Here is a 16577-nt window from a genome sequence, read left to right as displayed (position 1 = left end):
CATTTGAGAACATACAATCAGCATGTTCCCCCTAAGGTTTAAATGTAATCCCCTTGTTGGAACGTGCTGATTTTGGTCTTATCTACTGGAGCAATTGAGACCAAATTTTGGTCCATCATGTATCTAGGATAAGATACCATGTCACCTTTTAATTGTCTGTTGTCCGAGCTTCAGCCCTATTTCATTAGATTTCAGATGGTCCACAGACCAGTTCTCAAACAGACTGTCTGTACTAAGCTTTCGTTAGCTTTCTTTTGCTTTTATCTTTTTTCTTTTAACCCAAAGCTATCATCTGGTAATATCTTTAATGTGTGTGCATGAGAGAAAACTACTTCAAGTCACTTGTGGAGATGAATTTCATAGGATTTCCTTAGGCAAGGAATAATCAGAGATGGGTCCTTTCAGTTCCTTTCTCTGAAATATAGCCTGCGCACCTGGTATTCATTGACACTGTCCCATACAAGTAGTAACAAGAGCTGATCCTGCTGAGCTTCCAAGATTACACTGGTATTTAGGCCAGTTTAGGACCAAACAGAAATGTCACAAAGTTGTGAGCAAGTTTTCAAGTGAGCTTTACATCAGACTGGATGACAGGCAAATAAAACGTGACAGACAATTGAAAGTGTTTACACGTGGGAGAAATGTTTGGGGGTGTCATATCTTGTTTGGTGCTCCAGATCTGAAGTTTTACAATTAAATTATCTTCAGTAGGTGCCAAAAAAAAAAAAAGAAGAAGAAGCAGAATAGCATTAACAAGTGTTCTATTATTTTTTTATCAGCAAGTGAACCTATAAAGAGGAAGAGAAGAAGGAATCTAGTGACTTCAAGACTAGCTAGTTCATTTTAGCATAGGGTTTAGGGGCTCTTTCACACTATACAATTATAGTATAGAATCATAGAATCATAGAATCGTAGAGTTGGAAGAGACCACTACGGCCATCCAGTCCAACCCCCTGCCATGCAGGAAATCCAAATCAAAGCATCCCTGACAGATGGCCATCCAGCCTCTGTTTAAAGACCTCCAAGGAAGGAGACTCTATCACCCTCCAAGGGAGTGCATTCCACTGTCGAACAGCCCTTACTGTCAGGAAGTTCCTCCTAATGTTCAGGTGGAATCTCTTTTCCTGCAGCTTGCATCCATTGTTCCGGGTCCTGTTCTCTGGAGCAGCAGAAAACAAGCTTGCTCCCTCCTCAATATGACATCCCTTCAAATATTTAAACAGGGCTATCATATCACCTCTTAATCTTCTTTTCTCCAGGCTAAACATCCCCAGCTCCCTAAGTCGTTCCTCATAGGGCATGGTTTCCAGACCCTTCACCATTTTTGTCACCCTCCTTTGGACACGCTCCAGTTTCTCAATGTCCTTTCTGAATTGTGGAGCCCAGAACTGGACACAATATTCCAGGTGGGGCCTGACCAAAGCAGAATACAGTGGCACTATTACTTCTCTTGATCTAGACACTATACTTTTATTGATGCAGCCTAAAATTGCATTGGCCTTTTTAGCTGCCGCATCACACTGTTCACTCATGTTCAACTTGTGGTCTACTTAGACTCCTAGATCCCTTTCACACGTAGTTTCATTCAGCCAGGTGTCACCCATCCTATATCTGTGCATTTTATTTTTCCACCCTAAGTGCAATACCTTACATTTCTCCGTGTTGAATTTCATTTTGTTAGCTTTGGCCCAGCTTTCTAGTCTATTCAGGTCATTTTGAATCTTGATCCTGTCCTCTGGGGTATTAGCTATTCCTCCTAATTTGGTGTCATCTGCAAATTTGATAATTATGCTCCCAATTCTGTCATCCAGGTCATTGATAAAGATGTTGAATAGCACTGGGCCCAGGACAGAGCCCTGTGGGACCCCACTGGTCACTTCTCTCCAGGATGAAAAGGAGCCATTGTTGAGCACCCTTTGGGTTCGGCCGGTCAACCAGTTACAAATCCATGTAACAGTTACCTTGTCTAGCCCACATTTTACAAGCTTGTTTGCAAGAATGTCATGGGAAACCTTGTCAAAGGCCTTACTGAAATCAACATATACTATATCCACAGCATTCCTTTCATCTAACATGCTGGTAATTTTATCAAAGAAAGAGATCAGATTTGTCTGGCATGACTTGTTTCTCTGAAACCCATGTTGACTTTTTGTGATTATGGAATTGCCATCTAGATGTTCACAGACTCTTTGTTTAATTATCTGCTCTAGAATCTTTACTGGTATTGATGTCAGACTAACTGGACGATAATTGTTGGGATCCTCTTTTTTCCCCTTTTTGAAGATGGGGACAACGTTTGCCCTCTGCCAGTCTGCTAGTACTATGATTCCACTTTACCTGCTATAGTTCCATCCTATGGGATCCTGAGATTTGCAGTTGAGGAGCAGATGTTCAAAATTCTAAGCTAGAGAGCTCTAGTGTATCCTACTAAAAGAAATAAGAACAAATAAAGTTGCAGACTAAGACTGGAATAAATCATTGACATATAGTTTTGATTTAGCTAATGGAAAATCAACAAGAATTTCACAGGCTCTGTAAATATAGGCACACATACTCCAAATGTTGTTCATTTAATCACTTCTCTATTAGGTGCTGGCTGTTTAATGTTAAAAAAGTTAAAAAATTTAAAAAAGTTAAAGAGAAAAGTAGAAACAAACTGGATGAAACTGATATTGTTCGGGATGAAGAGAAATGATGGACGTGCAGGACAACTGAATACCTGATAGACTGGAGCATCACACCTAGGTTGCTACTACCAAGAAGGCAGTGCCATTTGTGATAGCTCCAAGGTCTATGTTACCTGACCCTCCTTGGCTAAACTTAAATTCTAATTTGAGATTTAAGGGAAAATAATCCTCTAAATCCTTAGCTCCTGAGCCATATAGGGCTTGGTACTCTAGCATTAGCACTTTGAATTAGACACTGTAGTTCACTGACACCCTGTGCAGATATTTCAGAACAGGTGGCAAATACTTGCTATGCTTGTCCATATTAGGACAACAACATGCTACACAGTCTGCAACATCCAAATGATCTTCAAAGGAGGCCTCAAGTATACTGTATTGCAGTAGTCCAATTGGACATTATCAGAGTATGAACTTCTGTGGCCAGGTTGTCTTGGTACTGTAACAGATGTATCTTGTGGATCCACTTTTCCTGCCACTACACACAACTTGTCACCAGTCTTGCCACCCTCCACTCAGAGATTTGAACTAAGTACTCTCAGAGTGTATACTTACTCTGCCAGGGGTTGTTACCCAATCCGAAGTAGGCCATCTGCCTAGTTCATGGACCTTAGAACCCATATCTCCTGATATCCTTTCTATATGGGTTCATATAGAATTCTCATGGGTCTGTGAGCCCATTTTCTGACTCAGAACCCTTGGACATAAATGGGGGGATGGGTGAACCTAAAAGTGGTCCTAAGTCCACTTGCACGTTTGGAAAAAAATATTTGGAGATGTTAAATTGTGTTAGGGAGATACACAGCCTATTTAGAAGATTATTATTCAGTTTCTAGAAACTTCCAGAAACAGAAACACACCTTTTTGCCAGAAAAATCAGGTTTGGGCTAGAGGAGAGAGTCTGTGGAGGGCAGTCTGGGAACACTGCAATACAGATGTTAAGTAATGCTGAGGACAAAATAGTACCCTTTGGCACCCCTCAGTTCAACAGTTAGGCCTAAAGCACAATGTTAGAAATAAGAGCTGAATCTCTCTAGAACCAATGCTAGAAATAAGAGCTGTAACCTCCGTAATAGAATGTTCCATAAAATGTGTGGGAATGCATCAAGAGCAAATGTGACCAATAATGTTAAAAGCTGCTGAGAGATTATAAAGAAGTGACAGGATCACTTGTTTTGTACTTTGCCCCAAACAGGGGTAGTTATGACTCTGTAATAGCTGGTATAAATCTCTGGATCCAGGGAAAAATGTTGGGTTTACATTAGCTGATGACAGATTTTTCAGGGGAAACAGACCTTGTATGATGTGCTGGATTTTTTAATTTTATTTTATTGTTACTTTACTTTCTTTTCGCTGGTTTTGATTTTGTTATGTTTTAATGGCTTTTTAAATGTTGTATGCCATTAAGTTTGAATTATGTTTATTTTAACTGTTGTAAGCCACCTTGAGTCCCTAACTGGGACAACGTTTGGAAATAACTATCTAAATAAATAAAACAATCTAAATAGGTGGGGATATATTTTCATTTTCAAATCTAACTCAGACCACCCCTAAGAGGCAGCTCTGCACTGCCCCTGGAAGCACTGGTTTGGGGACACAGCAACCGTATGCCAATCCTCCAAACCAGCAGTTCCGTGGCACAAAAAGAAGCTGCAAAAAGTGGCTCCTTTTTGCTTCCCAGAAAGGGCACACTAGCTGCCACCACCACCACAGCTCTTCAAAGATGCGGCATGACACCTTCCACCATGTGGTTGGGTGCATGGCGTCATGCCAGCATGGAGGTGGAGTGAGGGCATGTGGCGTGCACACCCTCACTCTGTTCCCACACTGGCATTTATCATCAGTCTTTTAAGCTCTCAGTCTTTGAATATATGTTTTAAGCACTAAAATGTTATCCTTTACTATTTCCTTCTTCTAGGACATCTCCTTGGACTTTCCCATGATGATTCCAAATTTTGTGAAGAGAATTTTGGTTCCATGGAAGACAAGAGACTTATGTCTTCCATCTTAACAAGCATTGATGCTTCCAAACCATGGTCCAAATGCACTTCAGCAACAATAACAGAATTTCTGGATGATGGCCATGGTATGTATGGAGATCTTAGCACTAAATCTCTTGCCAAATTTTTGCATTTCTAGATGCTTTAAAAACAATTTTAATGCTTTATTTTTAAATAGAAAACTGCTGTTTGTTATTCTAATCAAACCTGATGTTACTTTGCTTTATTCTTTATATTGCTTTGATAGTTATGGGAACCACCTTGTTTCTGGCTCACAGTGTGCTAAATGCAGTACTGTTATGCCCTTCATATTCTGTGGCTGCTATCTACTCAGGAATAAGTCAAACAGCATGAATCAGGTTTGTGCTGGAGGAGAGAGTCTGTGAGGGAGGATCTGGAAACACATCATACTAACCCCTGATACAGACATTAAGCAATGCTGAGGACAGAATAGTACCCTATGGCACTAAATACTACCCAACAGTTCAACAGTGTTAATTTCTAGAACCAATGCTGTAAATAAGAGATGAACCTACAAGCCCCTTAGAAAAAGTAAATAGATAATAATCGAAGCAGTGACAGATTATGAATAAGTAATAAGGGTGCTTTACAAACAAAATCCAATTAGTTCACTTCTGTTAGAATCCTGTTAGTGACATATCAGCATTATCTTTACTCCAGCAGTTTCACTTTTTAGTTGTTACACAAGGACTGTATCCTGATTATGACAGCACAAGTGGAATTTTTCCAGCATGAACATTACATAAGTAGTTGCACATTGTTAAAGTGTTGCAAAAATGGGTCCCTAGTGCTATTTGACCAAGGTTCTGATGACCATTGCACATTGTGAGTGTGAACATGGCATGATGTGTGTTGCATGACTGACTGCACAATGGTGTGATCCAGTTTTATAGGTAGTGTTCCATGTACATATCATAGCTAAACTTGCATAAACTTACAACACCACACAACTCCTTTGTTGGATCTTGGCCTGTTGTCACCAATTGATGAATGAAGAACTGAAAGTGAGCTGAATAACTTGACCAAGGCCAGCTGGCACACTAGTTGCTGAAGTGGAGATTTTAACCCAGAATATCTAGCCTAGAGTGAACAGATGGCTTCAGACATATATAATTTAAATTATTTTATTAGTATTAGTATTTCAATAATCTACATTGACTTCTTCTGAACAAAAACAAAATGCTCTTGAAATTTTTCACTGTGCTCCTAAAGCACCAGCAGGTCTTAAACAACCATTTCAAATTCCACAATGCTGAGATAAAAATGACCTAACTTAACAAATAGATCCAGTTGTTATGGCAACTGAAATACTTATGGGTGAAAAACATATTGTATGCATGCTGAACTGGTAAAAGGCAACATTGTGTGGGATGTTTTCAGTATTGTATGAAATCGGATTATCCTGTAGAGATAATTACCTTGAACTCTGCTTTTCCATTAGGCAATTATTGAGCAGCTATGGTTATCTTTTCCCGTACTATATCTATGTTGCTTTAGTAGGGACTTGAACACCACAGTTCAGTTATTCTAACTAAGGCCCGGTACAAACCTCTCACTTAAGTTTGGGCTGGCGGCAGCCTGATTCCCTCCAGAGGGACGCTGCAGCAGCCAAACTGTGCAGCGTCCCTCCAGAGTAAAAAGAACTCAGAAAACCCGGGTTCTTTTTACAGCGCCCGGCACACTTCACGAGTGCGCCAATAGCACACTCATGATGTAAGTGCCGCACAGCAACATGAATATGCTGCATGTCGCTTACATCAAGATGGCAGTGCCTATGTGGATGGGATGCCACCATCAGGCCAGCATCATGCCATGCTAGGGTTAGGGACCATGCCATTAGTGCACGGTCCCTAACCCTAGTAGCAGCACTGCCATTTCCCTTTTGGCCCATCTGTCTTGGGCCTAGGTTGGTCATTTTGGTGATAGGAAACTGAGTCAAAGGACACTTATTTGGTGCACAGACACAGCATGAGGCTTGGGAGGATGAGGAAATGTGGGTTGGCTTCTGGAAGATTATGAAGGCCCTATCACATATTTCTTCTATTTGCTGTTAGGTATTTGTGATTAATGGTGCTTTGTAGAGTTGGATTCTTGAGTTCTAGTCCTGCCTCTAAATTATTTGTTGTTATTTTTGAACTTCCAAAAGGCGTCCGTTTAGACAAGAATCCTATTGGTGACTTTATGCTTGAAGGGTGGTGTAGGTCCTACACATACCAGTGGCTGAACCCCACCTCTTTTTCCTCTGGATTGGGGCCATGGCAACCACATGCCACGGCCTCCACAAGGAGCAAAAAGAAGCCCCAAAAAGGGGCTTCTTTTTAACTCCCTGGAAGGGGCGTCATAGTTGAAATGGGGCAGCATGATGACGCCCCTTCCATGCTGTGCCATTTGGATACTGAGCATGAGTCACGCCATGATGCCGTGCACCATGTAGAAGGGTGTGCGGCATCATGACATGATGAGGAAGGAGTCACAGCATCCAGCATGCAGATGTTACACCATGACTCCACTCACAAGCTGGTACAAAGTACCGGTCTGTATTCCCCACCCCTCAGATGCTTTTCCTGGCTTTTGTGTAAGAAGCAACATGTTGCCTGGACAGAAATTAGAAGCAGTAGCTGAGACCACTTATCTTGAACTGCCTACCCAGCAATGGATCATAAAGGACTGATCATGGAAGTAGCAACCACCTCTTCAGTTTAATTCAAAGGGTTTAATTATCCTCCTATATAATGCCTATAATATGAAAAACGGTATTGGTATGCCATACAGTGCAGCTAACAAAATTGCTTGCTTGGGTAATCCAGTCAGCCCTCTGTATCAATGGATTCTGCATCCACAGATTAAATCACCCATGCCATGGCTTGAAAATATTGTTTTTAAAGAATCGAAAAAGCAATCTTTGACTTTGCCATTTTATATAAGAGACACCATTATATATAATATACAATGACATATTATATAATATACCCCATTGTATACAATGGGACTTGAGCATCCACAGATTTTGGTACCCATGAAAAATCATGAAACCAACTCCAGTGGATACTAAGGGCTGAAATGTCTCTAGCAAGAAGCAATCTTCCCCATCTGTTCTTGAAGTAGCTCAATAGACTATAATCTTGAGCAGTTCTATTTGCAGTTACTAGAGTGTTTATCAAACACAGCCTTTATGATTACTTGTGGCCACTAACTGTCTTCTGGGCAGCTCCTCCAGTCTTGACATAGACCAACTTGAGCATTTCTCCGTTTGCTGGTGTAGCAAATGCCAAATTGCAAAATAGCTATTTATTTTTCTATTTATTGTTAGAATAAACAATGTGGTGAGTAACCTTGAGGGTTGCTTGCTGAGCTACCAAAAATACAATTTTAACTCATTAATTGGAACTGAAAAGCAGTAAGAAAACTTGTGCATAGTTTTTAAATGTGTTTGTCCAAGTGTTAGGACAAGATGTTTTTGGAAAAAAGAAGTCAGGTCTCTAGTTTAATCTTTACTCAACAGAAATCTAGTGTGGGGTTGTACATTTTGCACTCCATATGAATTGCCCAGACATGTACATGCCTAGAAAAGATGGAAAACAACCAAATTTTGATGAATAAATTGCTTGGATTTTTAAAATGTTAATATATGGCAAAGATCTTGTAGAGTAAAGGAAAGGACTTTAGCAGCCCCCAGTGTTTGCTGTACTTCTTTACTTTGAATTGGGCTATGTCTGTGTCTAGTGGTGGTGTTTTTTAATCCACTGTTTTTGAGAATATTATCACCAAATGTACATGTCACATGTAGGCATATGTAATCTTCCACATATAAACCCTGCAAGTACACTGCCACCATTTTGGCACATGCCCATCCACACAGTGCACGCCATGATGACATCTATGGTGCACAGTGCCCAAACAGTGCTGGCCGGAAGGGGTATCACCATGGTATGCGAGCTTCTTTTAGGGAGCAGGTCGGTGCCGCAGTGTGCAGCTGCTGCGGCACCAACCCGAGGCAGGAAGGGGTGGCTGGATGCTGCCCATCTGTAGAGCCCCTTACATACAATCTCCCTTTAGACTTTCTGGCTTGATATGGGAAGGTTAGGAATAGAACCAGCAGGGCCACAGCATATGTGGACATTGGGCTGGGTGCTAGACATATGCCCCCACACCTCCTTCACACTTTATCCTTTACTCACTCACAAATGTGAGTACATACACGGGTTCTTTTAATGCTTTCATAGGGTATAGCTTTTTAGGCCTATTTAGGCCAAAGTGTCTTAGTGAAAGGGAAAACATCAAAAATATTGGCACAGAGGAGAAAGCCAGAGTACTATGGAACTAGTTTATGACTTGCATTGAGAGAGAGAGACAAGCAGGTTATCTTTCTTGATATCTCTTGATGCCATTTGACTTCTCAGCAACATTTTATATCACTACTCAAAACATCTTACTTGCTTACACTGGGCTCGCATGATGATGCCCCTAAAAAGAAGCTGTCAGAGCAGCTTCTTTTTAGGGAGCGCATCAGTGCTGTGCCATGAGGCTGCTGCAGAACTAACCAGGGGCAAAGATGGGTGGCTTTTAGCTGCCCGTCTGTCTAGCCCCTATGTTAGCTCTCAGCCATCAATTATATGCGAGCTAGTAAATGGAGGCTAAATCCTGAGAAGCTGGAGGACCTGAGCAAGTGGTTCTCAAGTTCTAAAGGTGGGTTTCACTCTTTCCTAGCTATGAATGCACTCCCTTTGAAGAGCAGGTGCATAGTTTCGAGGTTTTCTCGATCTAGTTCTCTCATTTGAAGCTCAGGCACCCTCAGTGGGTTTTAAAAATATATCTGAGGGTAAGGATTGGAAATGATGGTGGTAGGTGGAATTGAATGGCTAGAAACCTGAGCAGCACTACTGTATCCACAATGTAACAGTACAGGTATGTGTGTGCTGCAGCTGCTTTCCCCTGCATTCCCCCACCAATGATGCAATCTATCCCATTTTCAGTCTTAACATTTCAATATACAAACAAAAGCAGTGCTAGAATGATGTAATCACAGAAACAGAGGCTATTCAAGAAATGATGTTCATATTTTGTGTCCAGGTGTCTTTGAAAAACAAGGCACACTGCCACCTTTTCTTGTAAAGCTATAAGGGGGCACAATAGAACCTAAATGTGCAGTTTACTTACAGAGAAGGAATAGACCTTTAACTCTCCTTAAAAGGTTGTAGCATGGAGAAATTGGTAGGTAACTGAGTAACACCAGTTCTGTGGCTAGGCATAATACTTCATCTGGGCTTCTAAATCAAGTATTTTTATTGAACAACTATGACAGATTAGCATAAAAGCAGTGGTTTTTCTGGATATTTCTCACAATATTACAAGTTCATTACACAACAAATAAAATATCCTTAGCTGAGGTATACCACGTAATACCTTTGTCTGGAACAGGAGCAGCAAAGACTTTCCCAGAGAAATGAATATTTTTTTAAAGAAGTCACATGTGCCCCATGTTCCAGGAAGGGTTGTGCAGCTGGCATGAGGAAGATCAAGCACCCAATCAAACAGATTGCTGAGCTTGTCAGGTTTGGCACAGTACGCACAGATGGCAATATTTAGCACCTTCTCTAACCCACTGAAAGTTACAGTTAGGAGGTGTAAAACTATGTAAAACTGAAGTGTCTCTTTTTTTTCCCCCTTGCCAGATGTTTCCTGTGTGTATGCAGGTATGCTGGTATGCTCAGCTTATGTGCCTTTGTTGCTGACTTTTTTCTGACATAAGAAATTCTTTAGAGGGCAGAGACTTGAGACTTTAGTTTTTTATCAGAGGTCCCAATATTTTTGAAAGACATCTTCAGTTGGAAACACAGACATAAATTACTGCCCTCCTCTATGCCTATTCAGAAACATATCGATGATTCCTGACACAATTGCCAATGTTACTCCATACTCACTTTCTCAATCAGAATGAGACATGTAACAAGTACTGTCACTTACTTTTGTTGTTATCATACTGAACTGTCTAAGCAGTTTAAAACTGTAAGCTAATGTCTCCCAACAATCTGAGTACTCTTTTTAGCGACCTCAGAAGGATGCAAACCTGAGTCAAACTTGAACCCTTTTGCTGGTATTGAACTTGCAACCTTATGGTTTTGAGTGAGTGGCTGCAGTACAGGCATTTAACCACTGTGCCACCAGGGCTCCTGGTTATCAAGTTTTTGTTCTTTTGCTGTTAGGACTATCAGCCAGTAAATGAAATTTCAGTCAATTTGTGAACTTCTGTCAATTAATCAATGAAATATGCAAGCATTTGTGTACAAGTAGAAACAAAGATTCTGAAGAAACTGGTGTTTTAGGTGATGTACATAGATATTGTAGGCCTTTTTCATAGATATTGTAGGAAACATAATGTGACCGAAGTATAGATGACCTTAATAGAATAGTTCTGCCCCAGAAAGATTTATATTATATGCACTGTTGGTTATCCTGTAGCCTGGTTATAAGCTATGATTCACTTCCTCTCCACTTTTCTATTGAAATTATTGTTAACTGGGGGATACTCAGGATGTCATTTTCACCATGAAGCGTTCTCTGCTTAATTTCTCTTCATTTGGGGCCTAACTGACAATTTAAGTTTGCTATTGCAATATTCTGCCAACTTGTATGTAAGTGTTGTGTTAGAGATTGGGTTGGATGGCATCATCACAGTGTTATGACTGCCAATGTGTGTTCGGAAACTTCAACTAGTCCAAAACATGGCAGCCAGACTGGTCACCAGGAGTTCCAGGTGTGACCAAATAACACCAATTTTAAAGTCCCTTCATTGGCTCCCCATTAGTTTCCAAACACAGAACAAGGTGTTGGTCATTACCTTTAAACAAGGTAATTACCTTTAAGCCCTACATGGCTTGGGCCCAACCTATCTAGATAGGTCCAATCTACCTAAGGGAACGCCTGCTTCCATATAATCCACCCCGTACACTCTGGTCCTCTGGGAGGAATTTATTACAGCCCTTAAAGACCAGGTTGACGGCAACCTCCCAGAGGACATTCTCTGCAGCCGCTCCCAATTTATGGAATGGCCTGCTGGACGAGATCCATCAAATTACCAATCTAGAAAGCTTTAAAAAGGCCATTAAGACGGATCTCTTCCGGCAAGCCTTACCGGAATAAAATGCTCAGCCACAAATAAGACTTCCCATCCAGTGAACTCTGCCCATGATGATTTTTATTTAGCTTAGTCAGTTTTAATATGTAGTTTTTAATCTTACATTGTTTAATCTTGTTTTAAGGGGGAGCATTATGTATATATGGATGTATTTTAACCTGTTGTATGCCGCTTTGACTGCCTGGCAAAAAGCGGGATAGAAATAAAATTATTATTATTATTATTATTATTATTATTATTATTATTATTATTATAGCCCTTCATGGCTTGGGCCCAGCTTATCTACAGGACTGCCTTCTTCCATACAATCCGCCCCACACATTTAGGTCTTCTGGGGAAAATCTACTGCATCCAGAAAAAAACTAAGCTGGCTGCAGTTATCCAGAGAATTTTCTCTTTTGCTGCTCCCAAGCTATGGAATGGCCTGCCAGAGGAGACTGCCATACTACCAATCTTGAGAGCTTTAAAAAGGTGGTCAAGATGGATCTCTTCTGACAGGCCTTCACAGATTAGCATCTCAGTCGCCTGGAATTAAATTCTCAACGTAAATCTATGAGTACTTTGGCTTTTTTGTTCAAAAAAGGGGGGCACTAGGTCAGTGCTTGACATCACAGATAGCAATATTCTGCTTCATGTCATGTTCTTTCACATCTCTAAAAGACACAATTGTTTGCTCTTTGGTCTTGTGGCTTTCCTTGCTATCCAGATGTGCCCAATGAACAGTTGCCAATTCTGTTGCCTTTCTGCTGCTGATTCTGTTTTGTTTTGATTTAAAATTCCTTTTACCCCCAACTCCGTTCTAAAATGATTCTGTTGGCTATAGCTCTATGCCATGCTTTCTCTGGCTCTTGTTAATACAGTTTACCTTTTCAAAAGTGGTCTGCCTCAAGATGTTCAAATGACAGCTTTGCTTATTTGGAAATGGTTCTAGGTTCCTTTGATAGTTATGGAAGACCCTACTCACAGAGTGTCTTCAGGTACATGGAAAAAGTTAGAGTTAGTTCCATGTCCTTCTTTGAAGGTGATGCTATAAATCAGAACACTCATTATGCAGATAGTAGGGCAAAAACATCTACTGTGGCTGTAATGTACAGTTTTACTTTCTCCACTGGGACCAACCCAAAATGAGGAGCAGCCTGTAAGGTAAAGTATATTGTAAAAGCAAAAACTGTGTAACTATAAGTTACACAGTATTTTAGGGCACATCTACACAGTAGAAACAATACAGTTCGACACGACTTTAACTGTCATGGCTCCATTGTACATAATCCTGGGATTTCTAGTTTTCAGAACCACCAGCACTCTTTGACAGAGATGGTTGAACACCTTTTAAACCTCAAATCCCAGGATTTCACTTAAAGGGGTCATGCAGATGGGGCAAAAGGAATGGCCAGAGGCTGCTCCTGCTCCAATCAGCCTGGGACCACAGCGACCACACCGGCCTGGTCCTTATCCAGGCTGCCACCACGGTTCCAAAGAAGCTGCTGGCAAAGAGCAGACTTTCTTCACTCTTTTGCCAGCCAGCTTTTTCTGGCCAAGCATACTTTTTGCATGGCTTCCAGCCACTCTAAAGATGTGTATTGTCTAAACACCATGCCCCCAGAGTGGTTGGAAGCCATTCTTTCCTGCCTGTCTGTTTCAAGCCAAAGTGATGTAAAACTGCATTATTTCTCCAGTGTAGATGCACCTCCTGAGCATCATAACAAAATGCAACTGTAGAGTGAACATTTGTGAAGCAAAATCTTGCTCTCTTTATCTAATTTGCAAGCTTGGGGATGTGGCATGCATCAGAGAGAGGATGCAAATTATAAACTGGGTTGTTCTTTTAGGTAACTGTTTACTGGATCAACCACGAAAGCAGATCTTGGGCCCTGAGGAACTTCCAGGACAAACATATGATGCCATTCGTCAATGCAAGCTGGCATTTGGGTCTGAATACACAGTGTGTCCTGGAATGGACGTGTGCTCTCGTCTGTGGTGTGCGGTTGTTCGCCAAGGTCAGATGGTGTGTTTGACCAAAAAACTCCCTGCTGTGGAGGGGACACCATGTGGAAAAGGAAGGATTTGCCTTCAGGGAAAATGTGTTGACAAAACAAAGAAAAAATATTATTCGGTATGTTGCTACATACATTAAAACCATATGAACCAAAAAGAGGGGGCAGGAAGGGGGGGGGTCCTCTTCCTTCTCTCTCACTGCCCTATACTGCTTTATTAATACGTAGGTGCCATAGGGCTGAGAGGAGGGCTACTTTTTCCAGAAAGAAAGCCTGTGACCGGAGGAGGAAGAGCTATAGGAGGAGGAGCACACATGCACGGCCTTCCCAGCTTCTCCATCTCAGGTGTCCTTTCCAGGGAGAATGCCCAGGACAGAGAAGCAGAAGGAGTGCATATCTGCCCTTGCAGACTGCTCTATCCTGGGCTTTTTCCCTGGAAAGGAAACTCCAGATGGAACAGCCTGCAAGGGCACATATGCACTCCTCTTAGCCCCAGGCATCCCAGAGCAGCTGGAATGGGGGAGGATGTCACCCCTCTTCTTGGTGTCACCCGATGCAGTCTGTACCCTCCGCACCTTGCCTATGATGCCACTGCCAAGAACAACAGCAATAAATACAACAGTTCCAGTAATCATCTGATATATTTGTCATGTCTGGAAGAGCCTTTGGTGAAGTACTTACAATTCTGTTCCTAAAAGCTTTAATTCTGTAGGTTTGGGTAAGCATGTAATAAAATTCTGTAGCAGATAATTCTAAGTCCCTCACCAAATTATAAATCTCAAGATTCTGACAGACAGAGACATTGCAGTTAAAGGTAATGATTTTTCAGTGTGGATGCATCCCAGGATACTGTTACTATTTCAAGAGATTGAAATTATTTCAAGATCTTTAACTGCCACCATACACATCTTTTACTGGTTACATATTGTAGTATTTTCCAAGAACATGGAAAGGTTTTTTGGTTTGGTTTTGGTTGGCAGGGCAGAGGAAAACCTGTCATGCTCAGAATCACTGAAAGACAGATACTAAGAATTATAGTCCTAAATTAACTTTTCCAAATTCTTAGATGTGCTGGTGTCTGACCTCTACTCTGTTTTGGTTTATCGTTAAATATGTAATCTGCACTTACATAAATTTATCAGGGAAATTTACTGTAAAAAACAGTAGAATATTTGAAAACATAATAAAATAATGAATCTATAAAAGAACCAAAAACTAGCATGAATGTGATATACACATGAGGTCATCAACGTGCTGCTTCATTAGAGGTATAATTGGTATAATTCTACCTCATTTTACAAGATCAATGAAACAACCTGTATATTCTTCCTAAAACTTCAGCTCAAAGATATCTCAGTGTAGGTGGTCCAAGGAAGTCAGTGCTTAGCCAGTGAAATACTTCAGATTTCAACTAGACAGACATCAAGAAAGAAACAGGAAGAACTAGAAAACTGGGATACAATGCTGGTGAATTTTGCTATGGCTTTCTTCATTTGATGTATTATCTTTCATAACATATTATGATTCATATTTCAGGCTTCAAACCATGGGAATTGGGGGTCCTGGGGACCATGGGGCCAGTGTTCCCGTACGTGTAGTGGTGGCGTTCAGTTTGCCTATCGTCACTGCAATAACCCAGCACCTAGAAATAATGGTCGGTATTGCACTGGAAAGCGTGCCATTTATCGTTCCTGTAATGTTATGCCCTGCCCTGCCAATGGTACGTATACATAAATCAAAAATTATAACATTATCAGACATTGTTTTCCTTTTCAAGATGCTGTATAAATTAGCATCTCTTTCCCTTAGAGTTGGCTGAAGATACAGCTGGAACTACTGGTAGGTCCTTCTATTCTGGCTTTCAAATGTTTTAACAACAGCAACAACAAAATGAGTTCCCCTATATTATGCAAGTGCAGTGTGAAGAAAACAAAGGGATCTTGCCACTAGTTAACACCGCAGCCTCATGAGGACTCCTTTGCCCAGTTTATCACATCTCCTTTCTAGTTTCCAGCTAGCTTCACACTGCATTCCAATAATTCCCTCCACTATTCATATGGTTGTTTACATTCGCTGTGGGCAATATCTTTCCTCTTGCCAGAAAGGAACCAGAAAGGAGATGTGATAAACCAAACCAGAGAGCCCTCATGAGGCTGGGGTGTTAACTAGTGTTATGTGTAGAATGCCATGAAACCATTGTCTTTGTTCAACCCATTGTCAGTGGACAAGTCTTGTTGTTGTTGTTGTTTCAAACTCTGACATTGATACTTCTTGGGAACCTAGTAAAAACAAAATGTGATTTATTTATCTATTTAAAACATATCTTTTCCCCCTGCCCTTCATTGTTTTTATGATTATTTTTGTGATTAACATACAGTAATTAAAGTAGAAAACAAGATTTGTTTGGGTCACCAGAAATATTTTAGCTTAGCCTCAAAAGGCACTAGATGGGCTTTTTGAGGGGAAATCTTCCATAGCATCATTTTTGGGATTTTACTCTCTCCATAAAGATGTTTAGGATCTTTTAGCATTTAATGATTTTTGAGTAAGCACATTTTTTTCTGAACAGTTTACAAATGGTTACTTTATCTGGCAGGCTGAAGAAGAAAAGCTATACAAATAAAAGGTTGCCTCAAGACTATAGATGTAATTTTTTTTCTGATTTCAATCTTACATTCAAGAAATAATAAACTGAAAGGTTTTCTCTCTCCTAGGAGAGATTATAGGTAGTGTTACAATTTTA

General features: G+C 40.7%; 1 protein-coding gene across 1 annotated transcript in view; it reads left to right on the top strand.

Moving 5' to 3' along the window:
• Positions 1-16577, top strand: part of ADAMTS5 (ADAM metallopeptidase with thrombospondin type 1 motif 5) — a 66034-nt gene that overhangs the window by 41222 nt on the left and 8235 nt on the right. The window contains exons 3-5 of the mRNA XM_042459744.1: positions 4603-4770; positions 13670-13953; positions 15371-15554. Coding sequence (XP_042315678.1) covers positions 4603-4770; positions 13670-13953; positions 15371-15554 — 636 coding nt within the window. The remainder of the gene's footprint in view (positions 1-4602; positions 4771-13669; positions 13954-15370; positions 15555-16577) is intronic.

Source organism: Sceloporus undulatus, chromosome 3, assembly GCF_019175285.1.
Source record: "Sceloporus undulatus isolate JIND9_A2432 ecotype Alabama chromosome 3, SceUnd_v1.1, whole genome shotgun sequence".
Lineage (NCBI taxonomy): Eukaryota > Metazoa > Chordata > Lepidosauria > Squamata > Phrynosomatidae > Sceloporus > Sceloporus undulatus.
The sequence above is the reverse complement of the archived record's forward strand: the minus strand, read 5'-3'. Positions and strand labels throughout refer to the sequence as shown.